Raw genomic sequence first — 17,012 nt, forward strand, 5'->3', positions numbered from 1 at the left:
GCTATCGCCCAAGCAAGAAGGATAACCTCGTGACATGCGCTCAACCGTCCAGCGGGTGCATGATCCTGGTTCGTGCGTATAAAAGACGCCCGGCTGGCCAGTCCAGTCGACACAACACAACTCGCAACCGTCAGTGGCTGACCGACCGTAGCAGGATAACACAGGACGATCGTTCTCATCATCCTTCCCCCCCTCAAAAGGGCCCACGTACACCACCATTCCAACATTCAACCCATCGATCATCGCTGCTGCCACCAACTAGAAAGCTGGTGTCCCATCCCAACCACCCATACTCAAGTGTGTTTGTGTGTGCGCCAGTCTTTGTGAGTGTGTGTGTGTGTGTGTGACTGACTGTGTGCAGATTGGAACTCAAGATCTTATCCGATAATGTTGGCCAGCTCGCAAGTAAAGTCGCCGGTGTATGTGGCATTCGTGGCATTGGTGCTACTGGGCGCCACCTTACAGCAGTGCCAGGCCGAAGGTGAGTAGTTCAAAAAGATACGCGCGCGCCAAACGGTTAACGACTGTTTGCCCAGCGTGCTTCGCCGCCTAGGAAGGATGGTCGGGAGGGAGGGCACAATTTTAAGACGATGAAATATGGGTTTGATCTTGGGCTGTTGGATGGGAAAGTGATAATGTAAGGAAAACAAAACGGGCAAATCGAATTATGGCGGGCGTGGGGTTGAGGGTGAACGATATAAAATGTGAAGCCCTGTCATGATGGACATTGAACGAGCGAAAGGGAGAGAAAGAGCGAAAGAATATAATGATTATTTCTTGCAAATTATTATTTTACTATCTATTGTGTACACACGCACAAACAAACACTTTAAGGTTCGTTTTGCATTTTTTTTAATGCATACTGCAGTGTTTTAGTTCGAAGCAACGTGAGCCGAAAGGGTCGGCTAGTGTAGGCACTTTGTTAGCGTGCAGGACAGCCATCCCGGGCGAAGGTGTATCGAATCTCGTAATTTGAAGACGAAAATTTGTATGCCGAGTATTAGCAAAAACGAAGACTCGCCAATTAAAGATTTACATGCAAGTTTAATGTCGCTGCTCTTCTAGGCGAGAAAGGTATCTGAATATTGAAATTTTTAATTTACAGACTACGAAGAAAATTATTTGTTTCTGTCAGTATTTTTGTCCGTCTTGGCAAAAAAACTAAAAAAAATTCCAAGAAAGTTTGACTTACAGGTGAGATTAAGCTAATCATTTATCAAATTGAAAAATGCTGTTTGTCATACACAGGACAAACTCTGTCCTGAGTGTCTTTCAAAGAGTTTTTTGTTTTGTTACAGTGACAATAACTAAGGAATTAAATTATTCAAATTAAAATTCTATTCAATATTTCTTCTCTAAATCTCACACAATGTACTCATGAAATCATTACAACAACCCGCGTTGTTCGGGAATGTGCAATGACAGCAATTGGAACTGAGCTTATTAGCGTACAATGCCAACCCGCATCTCACCGAACCTTCCCTAGACAGGAATTAGCCTGCCGGACAAGCTTACCGACAAAAGACGTTGGAAGCGCGGTGAGTGCGTGTTGTTGACACGATATTAATTCTATGGCAAATCGAGATCCTCGGCATGCAACATTATGCAAACGCAGGAAGAAGCGAAACGGCACGAGCGGCGACTCGCACGGCTCGGTACGGAAATGGCAACAACACGCTCAACGCCAGCATACCCGCAAGCACTGCGAAAGCATGAAAGCACTGCCAACATTTGCCAACGGAAGGCCTCAAGCGAATATCTCGCCACGCGTAATTTGAGGGGTTGAAACGCGGGGATGAGATCTAGAACAAGGGTGCGTGAATGTCATTATCAATTATCACTTTCCAACCTCTCGAAACATAATAGCCAATCGCTCGGAGCGCTACCGTACGAACGCGTTAGGTGATAAGGGACCGCCATTTTGTAGGTGGCTGTGTGTTATAATCTGTGTCCGCCTTTGTTCTTTTTGCTTCTCACTTTTTTTCTCTCTCTCTCTCTTTCTCTCTCTCTCTTTCCTCACATATAGCGTCAGAGTTTGAGACTAATGGACGTATTAATAAGCGTGGTCCTACCGTTGGTCTGTTTGCGTTTCCTCGCGTCGGACGGAGCGATCCGGAGATGACTCTCGACTGGGAATCGTCCGCCATGCTACCATTGGAGACTGGCGAAGATTACGGTATGGTATTGCAGCTAGTCAGTTTCAGCGCCACAACATATTTCAATTGCTTTCCCATTTCTCTGGCTTATTTGTGACACACGCTCAAACAGAAGATTACCCAATGAAGGAGATGAAGCGACAGGGTTTGGTACCTTTCCCGCGCGTAGGCCGCTCGGGTAAGTCGGAGTTGGCGATGGCCGCCGCCCGTTACTGGCAGGCTGCCCACAACCTTCAGCAGCAGCAGCAGAGCATCGTCAAGCGTGCCGGAGGTTCGGGAGCAAACAGTGGCATGTGGTTCGGACCGCGGCTGGGCAAACGAGGACGCTTCGGTGCCGTACCGGTGTCGAGCGGTAGCAGCGAACAGCAGCTGGTAAAAGGTGAACAGTTGTAATCTGGATACGTAAAGCTGGCTCCGTCTTTTGCACCGCTCTTGTTTCCTTCCATTGTCCGGATTCCGAAATCCTACCTCCCTATCCTCCATCTTCCGGTTTCAACAACTCCCGAAAAAGAATCCCGATGAATCCTCGAAGCCTGTAGGCTAGATGTCAAGGTGGACAGGTCAGGCAGAAGAGATGCATTAGGTGTTGTGCTGTTACTTACATGGCAACCCGGTTTGACGTTTCGTTGATCTCGCGGAAAAAAACCCCCGGTTTGTGCGTAAAACAACGTCGAAGGCTGGCAGACAACTGAAGGAACTCCTGCCCGTTTGTTGTACGATTCCATCAGTTGTCTGACGTTTTTACGCACAACCACGCACAACACTGATACGAAGAAAACAAATCATTCCCAAATCCTACCACGCGACAAACACCTCCCAACGCCTCTTTTGAGTTGTAGAATGCAATGATTCCGAAAACAGAAAAGATCCTTATCGTACTGTCATAACAGCATCTCGTATTTGTTCTCACTGCTAATAGTAAGGTGGTGTTTCGCAAATTTGCGTAGCTAGCATCAGCATCAGCCGAAGAATATTACAAAAACACAACAAAAGCACAACAAAAAAATTGTACTATTATTACTATTATTATTATGATTAGCTGACAGCAAACTCTGCCAAGCGTAGGAGAAAATGGCGGACAAGAAAATCAATAAAAAACAGATGAAATGTTGTACAATTAAGAAACAAAATGTTGTTGTAAATAAAATTTAACAAAAACACATACACATATAAAAGCGAAGCAAATCACATTCAATGGTGTGGCTGGCTTCTTAAAAAAAGACATCAAAATGGCTTCATGGAAACACTTTTTTTGTTTATCCGAAAGTACGCCATTGTTGGTACTCGCCAGGAAATAAAATCAAACTGTCAAATGAAGTACACAACGTTGGAGAATTTGAATTCGAATGATTTATGAAAGAAGGCCGCTAGAGGGCGCACGTGTCGGGTGAGAGAGCTATTCGTATTGATTAAGACTGGAGTAGGTGGAATGTTTCTTTACTTTTAAAACATTCACTTTACAGGATTACTGGAGCAAACTTTGCGCTCTCTTTCGACGATTGTCTGCTCAGCTCGTGTGTGCATCCCTGTCAAATAACATGTCGGTCGGATTTCCTGTTATGAAACATTTCAAACGCAAGTCTGAAACCTTTTCCACTCACACATTGAACACACACACAGCAGTTTTACATCCAAGTTGAAGGCTTACAAACCATGCTTTCAAAGTAAGCCCTTTGGTAAAGCTTTGAAATGATAGGAGACGGATAACTAGCTCTATGGGAATAAGTTGAATAGTTTTAGCCGTAACGGAAAAGATATCTATTTCTGGATGATGTTAGACACACAAATGGGTTACATTTAAAGCATGTACCAGTGTTGCTTTCCTAGCAGTGTAGAAGACAAAATGAATGGAGTTTTTTTTTCAGATATTGCTGGACATAATTACCTTACTCAGTGTTGCACGATTCTGAAAGATAAAGTTACAGGAACTGTCATGAAAACCTGTCAGTGAGAACTGCAAATTATACCTTGATTGAGGACTGATGTCTACGCCCTTCTTGATTCTACGCCGTACAAGGGGATGCAATACCAAAATAGTTGATTGAACTTCATGCCATTGAAGTCATGGGAAATTTAATCAGCCACTCATGGAGAGTGATATGGTCGCGCAGGTTCCTAGGCTAAGCTCGGAGAGGCCGAATAAAAAATCCCATCTAACGCTAGGAAATGTTCTGAAACCCTTCTCCAAGATGGGTCCAAAATTCGTCTATTAGCACTGAGAACCGGCATCGTGTATCTCGCCCTGGTGGACTCTTCTCAAAACTCCTATAAATCAACCATAAAACAAACCATAATATTATCCTTGATCCAGGATTTCTACCAACACACTTACTATAAACCTTTCCTCCCAAAACTGACAGCATGCCTCGGGCATTGCAACATCCGGTGTATCCTGTCTCGCAATTTGAATGTAACGTGCTGGGCCATGCGCAGCACGGTCTTACGTTTCGGCTGTACTTCGGGACTTTGCAACTGCACACCATACATCGCCCCGGCAGTAAGTCTGCACCGTCCGCACGAAACAGATGCCGCCGGGATGGTCGTGGATACGCTCGATAGAGGAGCGTACGAATGCGCGTTCGTCGCAAAGCAACGTCACGGAAGTCGCGCGATGTTGAAACTTTTACGTGTTGATGATACAGTTGCTGATATCGTTTCGATTCAGGATGGATGATGGTAGGCAAACCAGCAAACAATCCTGAGGTCCGGCGTACGCTCGTTCGAGTTACTTGCTCCGCTGGCTTTTTCGAAGGTAACCTATTGACCGTCGATAATGCCGTTGCTCATTATCAAGATGATATTGCACGTTTCCCACGCTTCATGTACGAGTGTTACAAGCGGGTCGTAGCAAAAGCAGCCAGCATCAGGTCCATTGCGCAACAGGTTGTATCGATGAGGCCAGAGAACCGGTTTGCTGGATGCGATGCTTAATGAATGGTTTTGCATTGGGATTTGTAGACTGTGGATTTTGCAGAGTTCGGCAGGCGATGAATAGCCAATACGACTTATGAATACAAAAAAAAAAAAAGAACGCAACCTTATTAGACAAGAATGGGTTTACTATATTTTTTGGCTTGCACTACATTATACACAAACATTTAATTCGCAACAACGGTACTGCTAAATGCTAGTCAATAAGAGAGTTGTGGTAACGGGCAGCTAATGGGTGTTGCTTTAACATTTGCTAGTAGCAACCCTGCTGGCCCTCCATACCACATGATATCTGAAGCCTGATAATAAAACGAAGCACCGCCGCCGAATGACAAGGTTTAGTTTGTGCGAAGCGCATAAGCAATAAGCGGATGCGAATCTGTTGAGAGCACACGTGTGAACTGGCGTTGTAGGGAGTGTTGCTACACGCGGTAACAAGGCACTCATTAGTAAAACACCAACAAGAACAAGACAGTAGAAAGGCAACATTAACAAAAACACAGATCACACTGCAAGCGCATCGAGCAGAAGGTTGGGGAAGGGCCGTATCCTTCCAGCACTGGATTAGCATCGTCAGACCGTATCGCTTCTAAAGCATCACGTTTTATAGTTATATAGCACACGACACTGGCACGCTCGCTCGTTAGGGCATTATGGCATTAGGGGCAACAGTGTTTCCAGTTCCGAGATCATGTTTACTGCTTCGATTTGGATAGGACTTGCGCACATTTGCAGCAGGCAGGATACTCGACGTCCACAAACATGAGCTTGTTTTTATCCTGCGGCGAGTGGACGAACAGTTTGTACTCTCGGAAGGTCTGCTCACACACCAGCTCGTAGTTGAACGCCGTATTGACACTCTTGTTGCACGTCATGTTCGGTCGACTACAATGGGAAAACGGATATCAACAAATTACAGATGTAAGCACAGATCGCAGATGGGTGCGCGTAGCGTACTGCTGCCAAAAAATGTCTACCTGCATGTCTCGAACACTACCGGTTGATAGAATCCCTTCACATTAACGATGAACAGATTCTGCTTCGGATCGTACGTTGGATACTCGACGTGAGCGACCGAGCTGCACAGATACTTGTCCGCTTCGCTGTTAATGCGCGTTGACAGTGGTTCGCGTTTGAACCGATTCTCAAACATCTCTTCATACTTGTCCCGATAGTCGTGCAGGATGCGTTCGATCTGCGCGAACGGATAGTTTTCCGGGTAGGAGTCGATCGTGAAGGCGGGATCATCGTACTCCGTTACCGTTTCGTTGCTCGCGGGTGTTGCGACTGGCAAATAAAGCATAGGTCCCAGACTTAATGATGGCACAGGGGATTAATATTTGGAGCTTACTTACGCTTGAGTACAAACTGGGGCTCTTCATCGGTTGATGAGACTAGTGCGGGCTTTGGTGGGGGCAACGGTGTCGTTGATACTTGCTGTGGATTGGCGAACTTTGGTACCAGTTTGCCCTCCGCATCACGTATCACGTAAACCATCGCGTTCTGCTCGTTGTTGTCGATGGGACGTCTAGGGCGCGCGCTATTACCTCCGTGCTGTGGAAAGCATATTCAAGAAGTTGTTTGAAGTCCTAGATTCAAAGAGTTCAATCGAGACGTGTATAACTACAGCTTAACGCAATAGCCGACTTACCGAACGCGCCACAAGCTCCGTTGGGGACGGTTCCACCTCATCGACATGCTGACCCTTCGCTGGGCTAGTGGTCGTCTTAAAGTCTTTCCGATAGATGCTCTCGATATTGGCGTTCAAATCTTCCTCGGACGTTTGCCGACGGATCGCACGATCGCGCACCAGTGGCCCGAACGTTTGTGGTATGGCGTGGAGCTGCAGGGAAGCAGAGGGAGAGAACCAGTATGAATCACCCTGCTATTGGATACTGGGTAGAATAACGTCATTCGGCAGAAATGGGTTCAGTTTCGGACGTTCGTGTTGCTGTCGCTTATCAGTACGATGCATTATACTGCTCGCCTGCGTTTAACAGCTGACACCTAGCGATGACGTCTATGGGCACCTTCTGACATTGCAAATGAATTACAAATTTACTGTGCCCCCGTTTACCTCACGCGCGCGCTCACACTTCCGGGATATTAGAATTTCTCGGACGTGGTGAGCAGAACGGATCGTTCGTTGGTGGATTAAAGTTTTACCGAACGCGTACAATAGTACCGATTCTCAGAAATGTTTGGAAAATATTCTTACAAATCCTACTGCCGCTACCAAACGCCGACAGTTGTTCCACCCTTGCCGCATTAGAATTCTCGGTAATGTCTGCATTGCGCCACGGTACCATACGATAGTTGGGCAACAGTTTAGAAAAATGTCAAAGTGCACCGTATCGATGACACCCGGGCGAAAACTGGAGCCCCGGAAATGGGTCCGTTAGGGTTGCACGTGGGTGTGTGTGTGTCTGTGTTTGTAGAAGCATACAGAGTACACTGGATCGTTGGTGGAACCGTACAGTTTTCATACACTTTGTTTGGTTACCTTGCTGTACGCTTCCCTTTGGGTGCGATGGAATGTTTGGGCACACCATCAAAGTTTGCCAGAAGTTGTGGGTTAATTGAAAAATATGCTGCAAGGCTGCATGCGGAATGTAGAGTACAGGGGTTTATTTTACCTGGGTACAATAGTCTAAAGCACAAAGAGCACAAAGTCCATCATTCTAGCTACACTATCCACAGGATCAAAACATTTGGAGATGTGATTGAAGCGCACAGGGACTTGCAGTTCTTCTCTGGCCCTTCAACAGGACTTCGCATAATCTCCAGAATATTTAACAGTACTTTTAACCTTTGTGTGCTATTCAGTCCTACTTTTTGAACCTGGCTAACCCTTTAAATTCTTTACGGAAATATCCGCACACTGCAATATTGATGAATAATTTGCTTAACTTCGTTGTAACTCTCAGAGCAAAAACATCACCCGACGAGTACCAAAAACTGCCCAACTGAGCACAGTGTGCTTCGCATGAACTTAATAACGACCCAAAACGCTACCTTCTACAAGGGTTCTCGTGAAGATCCGATGTCTGCTCTCATCAGCTGCATATTTTTTCTTCGTCTCTGGTCACATCGCCGGCCCGAGAGACAAAAAAAAAAACACCTTCCAACTCTTGCCGAGTTACGCGTATTCGCATCAAGTGTGCATAAATTTGTGCGCGTAGAATGGTTCAACAATAAAATGAGAAATAAACGCTCGGTGTGGGATGCAAACTAAAAATAACTAAGTCTAATTCAAGCTCCAGAATCTGCACTGGGTTTGTTTTCGGCTTGGGTCATCACTTTTGTTTTTCTTTTTTTTTTTTTTTAATTGAACCCACGGTCCTGTGTGGTCCACTTTAACGACCGGGAGCAGGAAAAGCTGGCTAGGTGTTACCATTTTAAACGGGGATGGTAAGTTTTCCATCATTGAATAAACATGCAACGTGGCGAGGGATTAGGGTACGCGGTGCGGTGCGAAACCGGGGACGGTGTAGTTAAATTTCCGCTTTGGCGCTCGGCGTGCCCTTTGAGGTTGGTCGTGAACAGGGAGGTACATTGTGCTGGACAGCGCGGGATGCACGGGTGAGGTTGCAGTATAACGGATGCATCTTTGCTGACACCTCATCCGGATCCTTCTTATGCATGGTGAGATACTTATGGTGAGCGCTTAAGTAGCGTTGTGGATTTTTCGCTGTTGTTTTTTCTCTCCTCCATCAGAGGGTCCGCACGGTGAGAATGCTTATGCAAACAAACTTCAGATTATCCCAGATTGTGCTGCTTCCTGACGATTCCCGGTGATTTCTGACGGTTTCAGTAACAGCGACACGGTCAATTGCTGGTGAAACTGATGGCCAAATAAGAGCACAGCGAAGGACGAAAGGAAGCGTCGGCAAAGGATTACGGGATGACTATAAATGGAATTTGTTTCTCAACATCCCCCAAGTCTCTGCGAGGAGTGTGATAGTGTTGATATATTAGGTCAGCAAATAAATAATGGCCGTTTTGAAATCGATGGAGCCACTGAGGACTATGACGTTTACAAACGTCATAAATCAAGTTCGAGAATGACATAAACAAACTGTGTGAACAGATCAGTGATTATTTCGTGCGAGTAAAAGTTCCTAGTTCTTGAAAATGGCTGATTTAGAGCCTGATAAGCGCCATCGAGAGCTTTCGAGTGTTTACGGCGATGCTGCTCTAAGTGAAACAAGGTGTCGGGATTGGTTGATTTCGCCGTGGAGGATGTTCAAACCACAACGTTCGTCGACGAAGAATTGACGGCTTTACTGGAAGATAATCACTGTCAAACGCAAGAAGAGCCTGCAGCCGTGCTTGGTGTAACTTGTTCGAAAGGAGGGCAAATGAATACCACACATGTTGAAGCCGCGGGACATTGAACGCAGACTCTTCATGAGGGAATCGCTGCTCCAGCGGCACAACGGAAATGGGTTCCTGCACAGAACCGTGACGGGAGACGAGAAGTGGATTTTGTTCAGTAATTCTAAGCGCAAAGAATCATGGGAATCCCCCTGTCAAACCCCAACATCATCAGATCGGCCGAACATCCATAGCTCGAGAGTTATGCTGAGTATTTGGTGGGACCAGCTCTGCGTCATATACTACGAACTTCTGAAACCGGGAGTAACAATCTCTGGTGAACGCTACTGGAAACAATCGATGAGCTGGAGCCGAGCACTGCGTGAAAAACGGCCAGAATACTCATGCTCGGTCACATGTTGCGCAACCTGTGAAAAACTATTCACCGGATCTGGCACCATCAGATTTTCAACTGTTCCGATCCATGGCACATGGATTAGCGAATAGTTCTCTCGTCCTATGAAGAGATCCAGAATTGGTTGGATACCTGGATTGCATCGAAAAACGTATCATTTTTCCGAAAAGGAATCCGCGCTTTACACGAAAGGTGGAAGAAAGTAGTAAACAATAATGGTCAATACTTTGATTGACCCAATTTCTACAAATAAAAATGCCACGAGTAAAAATAAACTTATGAAAAAACGGCCATTATTTATTTGCGCACCTAATATCTTATTTGGTATGAAGTGCTCACATTAGAACGTAGTATTATAATCTTTGTGAACTAACTTTTTTCTCTGCAAAGGTTTAACGAGATATCTTGAAGATAATTTGATCGTAATCAAATATTTCAATTCTTCAAACATACTCTTCGTAACAGAAACCCATTGAATTTCATAGTAAAGCATAGTTTAGCGATCATGAGTTATTAGGCAGCATCCATATTTCCTTGCTAGTTTGATGAGGTTTCATTACGGGGAAGTTATCGAGATACTATTCTTGGTATCGGTAACTTGCCCATTTTGGTTTCAATTTCTCTTGTATTCTTGCTAGACATCTCTGGTTTGGACCTTCAATTTCATGCTTCAGAATTCAAACAATCGAATACAGATCTCTAACACTCTGTTGAGATTGATTGTTAGGTTATAATAAGCTGAACTACGTCCGAAACGAAAAATTCGGGTTTCTTGTATACATGGGAAGTGATAGTGAACTTCCAGCTAATGTGGATTCCAATTATGGATGATCCTATACTCGCTCCATCTACAGCTGCATTCGTCTCGCTGGATCGACATCCAAATTATTAATCCTTTACGGCCTCTTGCGGCTTCCAGAACATCGAGAACGCATCACCAGGTAACAGGTGTATTGAGTGTTCGCGCTGAGCGCATTAACGAATGCTGATGTTTGCCGGGATTTCCCAAACCCCTGTCCAGTGCGTGCTCGCCACCCCCCCGCGCGTGAGGGTTTCATGCGGAAGTTACACGCTATTTCCATTTTTCGATACGTACATATCTGGAACACAAAGGCACACGTTCGCGGCACGCTCATTTGCTCATTGGCCTGGCGAAGAAGGGGAAGACCGATGCCTCACACAAAATATATACACCGGATCTGTCCATCCAACACCACGCCCGGTTTCACTATCACTGTTCGAGCTGCTCTTCCGTTCGTATCGCTTCCTGTCCGGGGCCGAGGTGTGTGAGTGTATATTTTGTTAAGGGGAGAGGCCCGTTTGGAAAGTCCCGGCTTCAAGTTCAAAACGCCACACGAATTTTGTTTACATGCCTCCACCGCTACAAACGATATCCGACTGTCAGGAACGTGTCGCACGGTTTGCAAACAATGTTAGCCGTCGCTTCATTCTAAGCTTTCTAAAACCCCTCTAACCGACGCAATGATTCATGGATGGTGCGCTTCACTGCACTGCTAGTACTGATTGCACGCTGTTTCGAGTGTAACTCGGCGTTCCGATTAAATCATTTGGCGCACTTATTATGCCGAAGCGTTCGCGGCAACCCGGCATCCCTACCCAGGTCCGGCTAAGCTGCTTATCTAGGCGGCAGCTGTCTCAAGCCGGCCGAAAAACCGTTGCGTCATACGGTTTGTACGGTCTTTATTTTGTGCAAGCGATCGGTTCGGCCTGACGAGAGGCAACGGCGACGCTTTGCGCAACTCACGGCTGGACGATCTTGCTTGATCTCGAAACAACACAGTTACAGTCTGTGCTGGTAAATAGAGATTTGCGCCAAAGAGCGTAGGAAGAGAGCACTGGAATCACTGCAATGTGTAGGAGCCCGTGGGAAATTGGATTGACGTTGTAACATGCTTTTTGGTAAGAGCAGTGCCGCGAGTTCCTCCAACCTAGCACATGCGTTACATACGGAACAGCTGAGCGAGTGTCACGGTTTTGGGGCAGGTTTGCCTAAAACTTTGCTAGACGACTATCAAGCCACAGATAACGATGAACGAGAAAGCGAGCGAGCGAGCGAGAGCGCATGAGTACGCATGAGGATCCAACATTGATGACTATCAGATCTTGTGAGATGGAGCTCCATTTGTGTAAACAAACAATGCTTCGACGACACGGTTTTGGGAGAAAAGAGCTGAGATGAGCGAACAAAAGCAAAACAAGATCATCTCTCACTGCAGCATCTAGCCTGATGCCTTATGTGACGTCATCCGGCAGCTAAGGAAGGAGAAGCCTCTGCGCCGAATTCCGTTATCACCACCAGACACAGCCAGCCAGGGACGGTTTGATGCTTGGGCTGTGTTACCTGTCGCGAATTGTTGCGAGGCCCCCACGAGCCAGATGATGCGGCTTTAGCTTAAAAACTCACGTTCCAGTTTCCTGCTCACTATCACCAACCTGTTATAAACCTGAGAGCACAATTTTTCCCCCACTGTCTGGCTTCCGCTGAACACCATCTGTCAAATCGTTTACGGTTCGATAGTGCGGTTGTGATCTCATCTGAGTTGAGCGTCCGCTCGCGAGACAACAACAACAAAACACATACACACACACGCACTTACCGAGACGATGTAAAGCTGAAAGGTAAGCAGGATAAGCAGTGTACGGTTGGTTTGATGGTGCGCCATACTGCTTGTGTGCGGATCGGCGGTTGATCGGTTGCGTGGACTTGGACACAGGCCTTCCCGGGACTGGTAACCGTGCTCCAGTAACCTTCACCCTGTGCTCAAGCTGTAGTGGTTCTCGTTCGGCGAATTGGTACCGTGTCTGACTTTCACCGTCACCACTGTTTATCACAACACACAAGCTATCACGAGGGCGAGGGCTACGCGACAAAAAAAAACAAACGGCACTCACGCACCCATACACTCGGCACACACCCGGCAAACGTGCGCGTGTGTGTGTGTGGAGGAAAAAATAGGAAAGTGAACGCTTGAAACACTGGACACTGGAAAATTTGCGTACTATTGTTCCACCACCGATCGATGTACGTGTTCGAGATCTCGGAAAACACATACACACTTGCGTATGTTTTTGGCCCAACGTCTCGCGATCACTGCGCATCTACTAACAGTGGCGTACTCATACGCAATGTATTAAATACTCGAGACCGCGAGAGCATAACCGAGCGCGAGATCGCTGTAATCGGTTACTCGGACGCTCTCTCCGTATGTTTTGCAGGGGTTCTCAAATGTGGTACTAAGTTGTTTAGTCGCTTTGAAACTGCTTGGTGTGAACGTTTTGGAGCGACGGTGAAACGACTTAGTATTTTTGCACGAATTGACGACAGGCATTCGTCTCTTCTTGGCATCAGATTCCCAAGCGACTGCAATACCTTTTTTTTTTGGGGTCTAGACTGGGTTACAAAACTGCTTTTTTCATTTATGAGTGCTATGATGGCCTATGGATCAAGTTATGGAGCTATTCAGACAAACTGCTGTTATATCATTGTACAAGGAGTAGACACACCGGCATAAGATCACTTGAGTGATCACATCCACGCTACTACTTTATTATAATTACTTTTTATTCATGATAATTAAAGTTGAGACTATAATTTTAAAAAAATTATTGACTTTTTAAACAAACTGATGTCCTTAGCAAAACCCTTGTAGAACAATCATGAATAATCAATTACATGTTTTTTTTTTTTTTTTTTTTTTTTTTTTTTAAGTTAATCTGGTATCGGATGGTAGTTTGCTTATAGAAAAAGAAATAAAAGTTGAAAGTAATACGGTTTTCAAACGTCTTCTTACTGAAAATACACCTGTTTGAGTAATCAGTATCCTCTATGAGGCATTTAATCCCTCCATATAGTTTGAATATTGTACATCTGCTTCTTCTTCTTGGCTTAACGACCTACTTACGTACTAGACTTACCAATACCACATAGATAATCAGTGGATAGTAAGTCCTCACTTCGGGGGGACGGTCCGGATGGAATTTGAACACAGTTCCTGCCGCGTTAAGACCGGCACCGTTGTCGTCTGCATCAACGGGCTACCCTTAACTATTGTACTTAAGAGTTTTATAAATAATCAAAAACACATTTGCATTTATACAAAAACACATTTTTATATGAAGTCCCGAAAAAGTCCTCTTTGAATAAAAAAAAATGCCTTTATTTATATAGAATGATATGCTATCGTGCATAAAATACAACAAAATTCAGAAAACCCCTGCAATGGACAAAATCACGTAGGCGCCAGTGACTTTAACTCCAATGGACCGGTGAGAGCGCACCGAGCATGCCGCCAACCTGATCGTTTAGTCGCTTTACGGCAAAATTCTCTCGCTAGTAAGCTGTCCGTTTGATATGTTGTATTTATCTGTAGTAAAATAATAATTCCTGCTGATGGGCTGAGAACAATTAAGGTTGTTCCTCCCTTTTTTTTTACTGGTTATTAATTTTCATTTGGTTTTATATTTATTTATTTGTTATGTTTTATAATTAAGTAAAATAAGTTTTACGAGAAAAAGAGCAACAGCGTTAACCTTCATCACAACGGAAGATAAATGGATACATTAATTAAACCATTTCAAAGAAAATAGCCCTGATTGCATATCGGTTTTCATGGTACAAAAAAAGACCCAAACGGCGCACATGGGAAATGGGGGGAAAAGCCCCATTAAATCAGTTTGAGTAAAGTAAGAACGTCTCTTCGTATGGTTAATTATTTCCGAAAGTGAACCAACACGAATGATAGCAAAGGGTTAAATTGCAATAACAATTATTGTCTGTTCAATATGATTTCGGAGAATTCCAATAAACTCAACCAAAAACAGCAACTTTATTCATATTGCCTGTTGTTTCAATTTTACCACAAACCCGGTAAATCCTTAGAAAAGACATCTAAACCATGCAAATGCTTAGAGAAAAATTCAATTACTTTATTATGGTTTTTATTGAACCAAAGAGATTTATTCTTTAGTCTTCAGCAGCTGCTCCAATGAATCATGCCAAAATTATCAAATTATTTTTTGAAACTTATTCTGTGTGGGATCGTTGGATATGTTTAGCTTAGTTTTAAAGGTTATGAATAAGAGGAATGAATCATGTCCAATAATCTTATTGCAAATTGGAATTAGCTTCACAAACACAATTTTAAAGCAAACAATATTTTATTAGTTTAACGGTTTTCGGTCGTGACTAACAGTCCTTGTTTCCGTACTAAAATTTAAACCAAATCTAATAGGTTTTTCACAAACAAAACGTGCAATTATGAATGCAAAATCGTTACTCATGCTATTATCACGCCTCTCAATAATCACTTATCGCACAACATAGCATTTTTTTTTCAAACGTCTCAAGGATACGTTGCACGCAATGCAAGCGTAGTGGCAGAAATGGTTCTACATTCTACAAACTGCTGGAATAAACAGCGATGAGTATTTTTAGCTGGACGCACTCACCATCCGTTGGGAACGGAAGCGACCATCAGCACTCATTAGCATTCTGTATGAGCACCTTTCGCCTGCTGGGCTTGAGGACGTCAAGCGGATATTCCCCTTTGGCCGTTCACCGCACACAGAAAACCGCAATAGCTGACAGGTGTTGAAGACACACGTATCCACACATAGACGCACACACATACGCATGGATTATGTTGGAAAAACGGGCGTATGAAAGAAGGCACGTGTCTACATTTGATTAGCGATGAAAGGGAAACCCTTCGCCAGTCGGTAAGGAAACTCTCTTTCTCTTTCTCTTTCTCTTTCTCTTTCTCTTTCTCTTTCTCTTTCTCTTTCTCTTTCTCTTTCTCTTTCTCTTTCTCTTTCTCTTTCTCTTTCTCTTTCTCTTTCTCTTTCTCTTTCTCTTTCTCTTTCTCTTTCTCTTTCTCTTTCTCTTTCTCTTTCTCTTTCTCTTTCTCTTTCTCTTTCTCTTTCTCTTTCTCTTTCTCTTTCTCTTTCTCTTTCTCTTTCTCTTTCTCTTTCTCTTTCTCTTTCTCTTTCTCTTTCTCTTTCTCTTTCTCTTTCTCTTTCTCTTTCTCTTTCTCTTTCTCTTTCTCTTTCTCTTTCTCTTAGATGATAGATTAGATTAGATTAGAAGATAGATGACTGAGAAGAGCAAAGAACGTGTAGACTTACTTCATGCTGACGCAATAGGTAATATTAGTCATTCGGCTGTTAGTTAAACTAACACTAACTACTAACAGAAGCGTTAACATTTTAACACCGTATTTTACTTTCGAATACAGTCGAATAAAACAAAAACGGTTTGTTTTAACTGCTTTATTACTGCTTAAACGTTTCATAACCCTACACCGGTACGGCAGTATCGCGCTTGAAACATTTCAACCCGTGTCGTGCGGAATGCCTACGAAAAGGCGCATTCATAGGGCGCAGCGCGTTTCAAACTGCGCATAAACAGCAATTAAATTATTTCATTTTAAAGTTTGCTAATTTGCTACGATTACCATCGCTTGAAAGTGTGCACATTGGAAGGGTGGGTTAATTGCCTCCATCTGCATCTGCGTTTGCTCACATTTGTACAAAACGCACGTGCCAAACAAATGGACGCTTTTTGCTTTCAAAACGGTTTAACGATTAATCGGTTGGTACGATTAAATGTGCGTGCGATGAAGTATGGGATGATGGGTGATTATTGCCTCAACGACAATCCGTACACCTTAATGTGTGGGTGGATGGATCAAAAATAAATTTATCTGCAGGTGCAAAAACGATGATCGATGATTGATCTTTCGTACAGATTCGATTGCCGCGTTTGGGTGGATTACAACGACCCGAAGCTTGAAAAGAAATTAATTCCGAATGACACACAAATTAGGGTAGGTCGGCGTCGGTTGCATAAAATGTAAGCGCGTGTGCCGATCGATGCCGATGTTTCCATTGGGAATGGAATTGTCTTTGCCTGTGTTGCTGTAACGCAATTCGTCACATTTGTAATTTGGTAAAGTACGCCTATATAACTTCATCATCCCGTTTCGCATTGCTGCAGCAGCAGCAGCAACGATGGAGTAACATTACGAGCGCCATCTTTTATTGCCCACTGTCAGCAGTGCGTGCGTGCTGACATATTTTAATGATACCTCGTAGCAGTAGCTCAGAAAACCAAAAGAAAAAAGAATGAAAATTACTCCTCATAGTAATAGATAATGCGATGCAGAGTAAACCCG

General features: G+C 44.2%; 2 protein-coding genes across 2 annotated transcripts; one reads left to right on the top strand and one right to left on the bottom strand.

Moving 5' to 3' along the window:
• The first annotated feature begins 366 nt into the window (after window positions 1-366).
• LOC126560970 (cardio acceleratory peptide 2b) lies at window positions 367-2,549 on the top strand. The gene is made up of 3 exons (XM_050216923.1): window positions 367-481; window positions 2,027-2,176; window positions 2,269-2,549. The coding sequence occupies exons 1-3, from the start codon at window positions 388-390 to the stop codon at window positions 2,547-2,549; spliced, it is 525 nt and encodes a 174-aa protein (XP_050072880.1). The 5' UTR covers window positions 367-387.
• A 3,233-nt stretch (window positions 2,550-5,782) lies between these two features.
• Window positions 5,783-12,505, bottom strand: LOC126562369 (uncharacterized). Its single transcript, XM_050218849.1, has 5 exons — window positions 12,444-12,505; window positions 6,739-6,930; window positions 6,443-6,641; window positions 6,065-6,374; window positions 5,783-5,972 (listed from the first exon to the last, which is right to left on the bottom strand). The coding sequence occupies exons 1-5, from the start codon at window positions 12,501-12,503 to the stop codon at window positions 5,783-5,785; spliced, it is 951 nt and encodes a 316-aa protein (XP_050074806.1). The 5' UTR covers window positions 12,504-12,505.
• Between the last annotated feature and the right edge of the window lie 4,507 nt (window positions 12,506-17,012).

Source organism: Anopheles maculipalpis, chromosome X, assembly GCF_943734695.1.
Source record: "Anopheles maculipalpis chromosome X, idAnoMacuDA_375_x, whole genome shotgun sequence".
Classification (NCBI taxonomy): domain Eukaryota; kingdom Metazoa; phylum Arthropoda; class Insecta; order Diptera; family Culicidae; genus Anopheles; species Anopheles maculipalpis.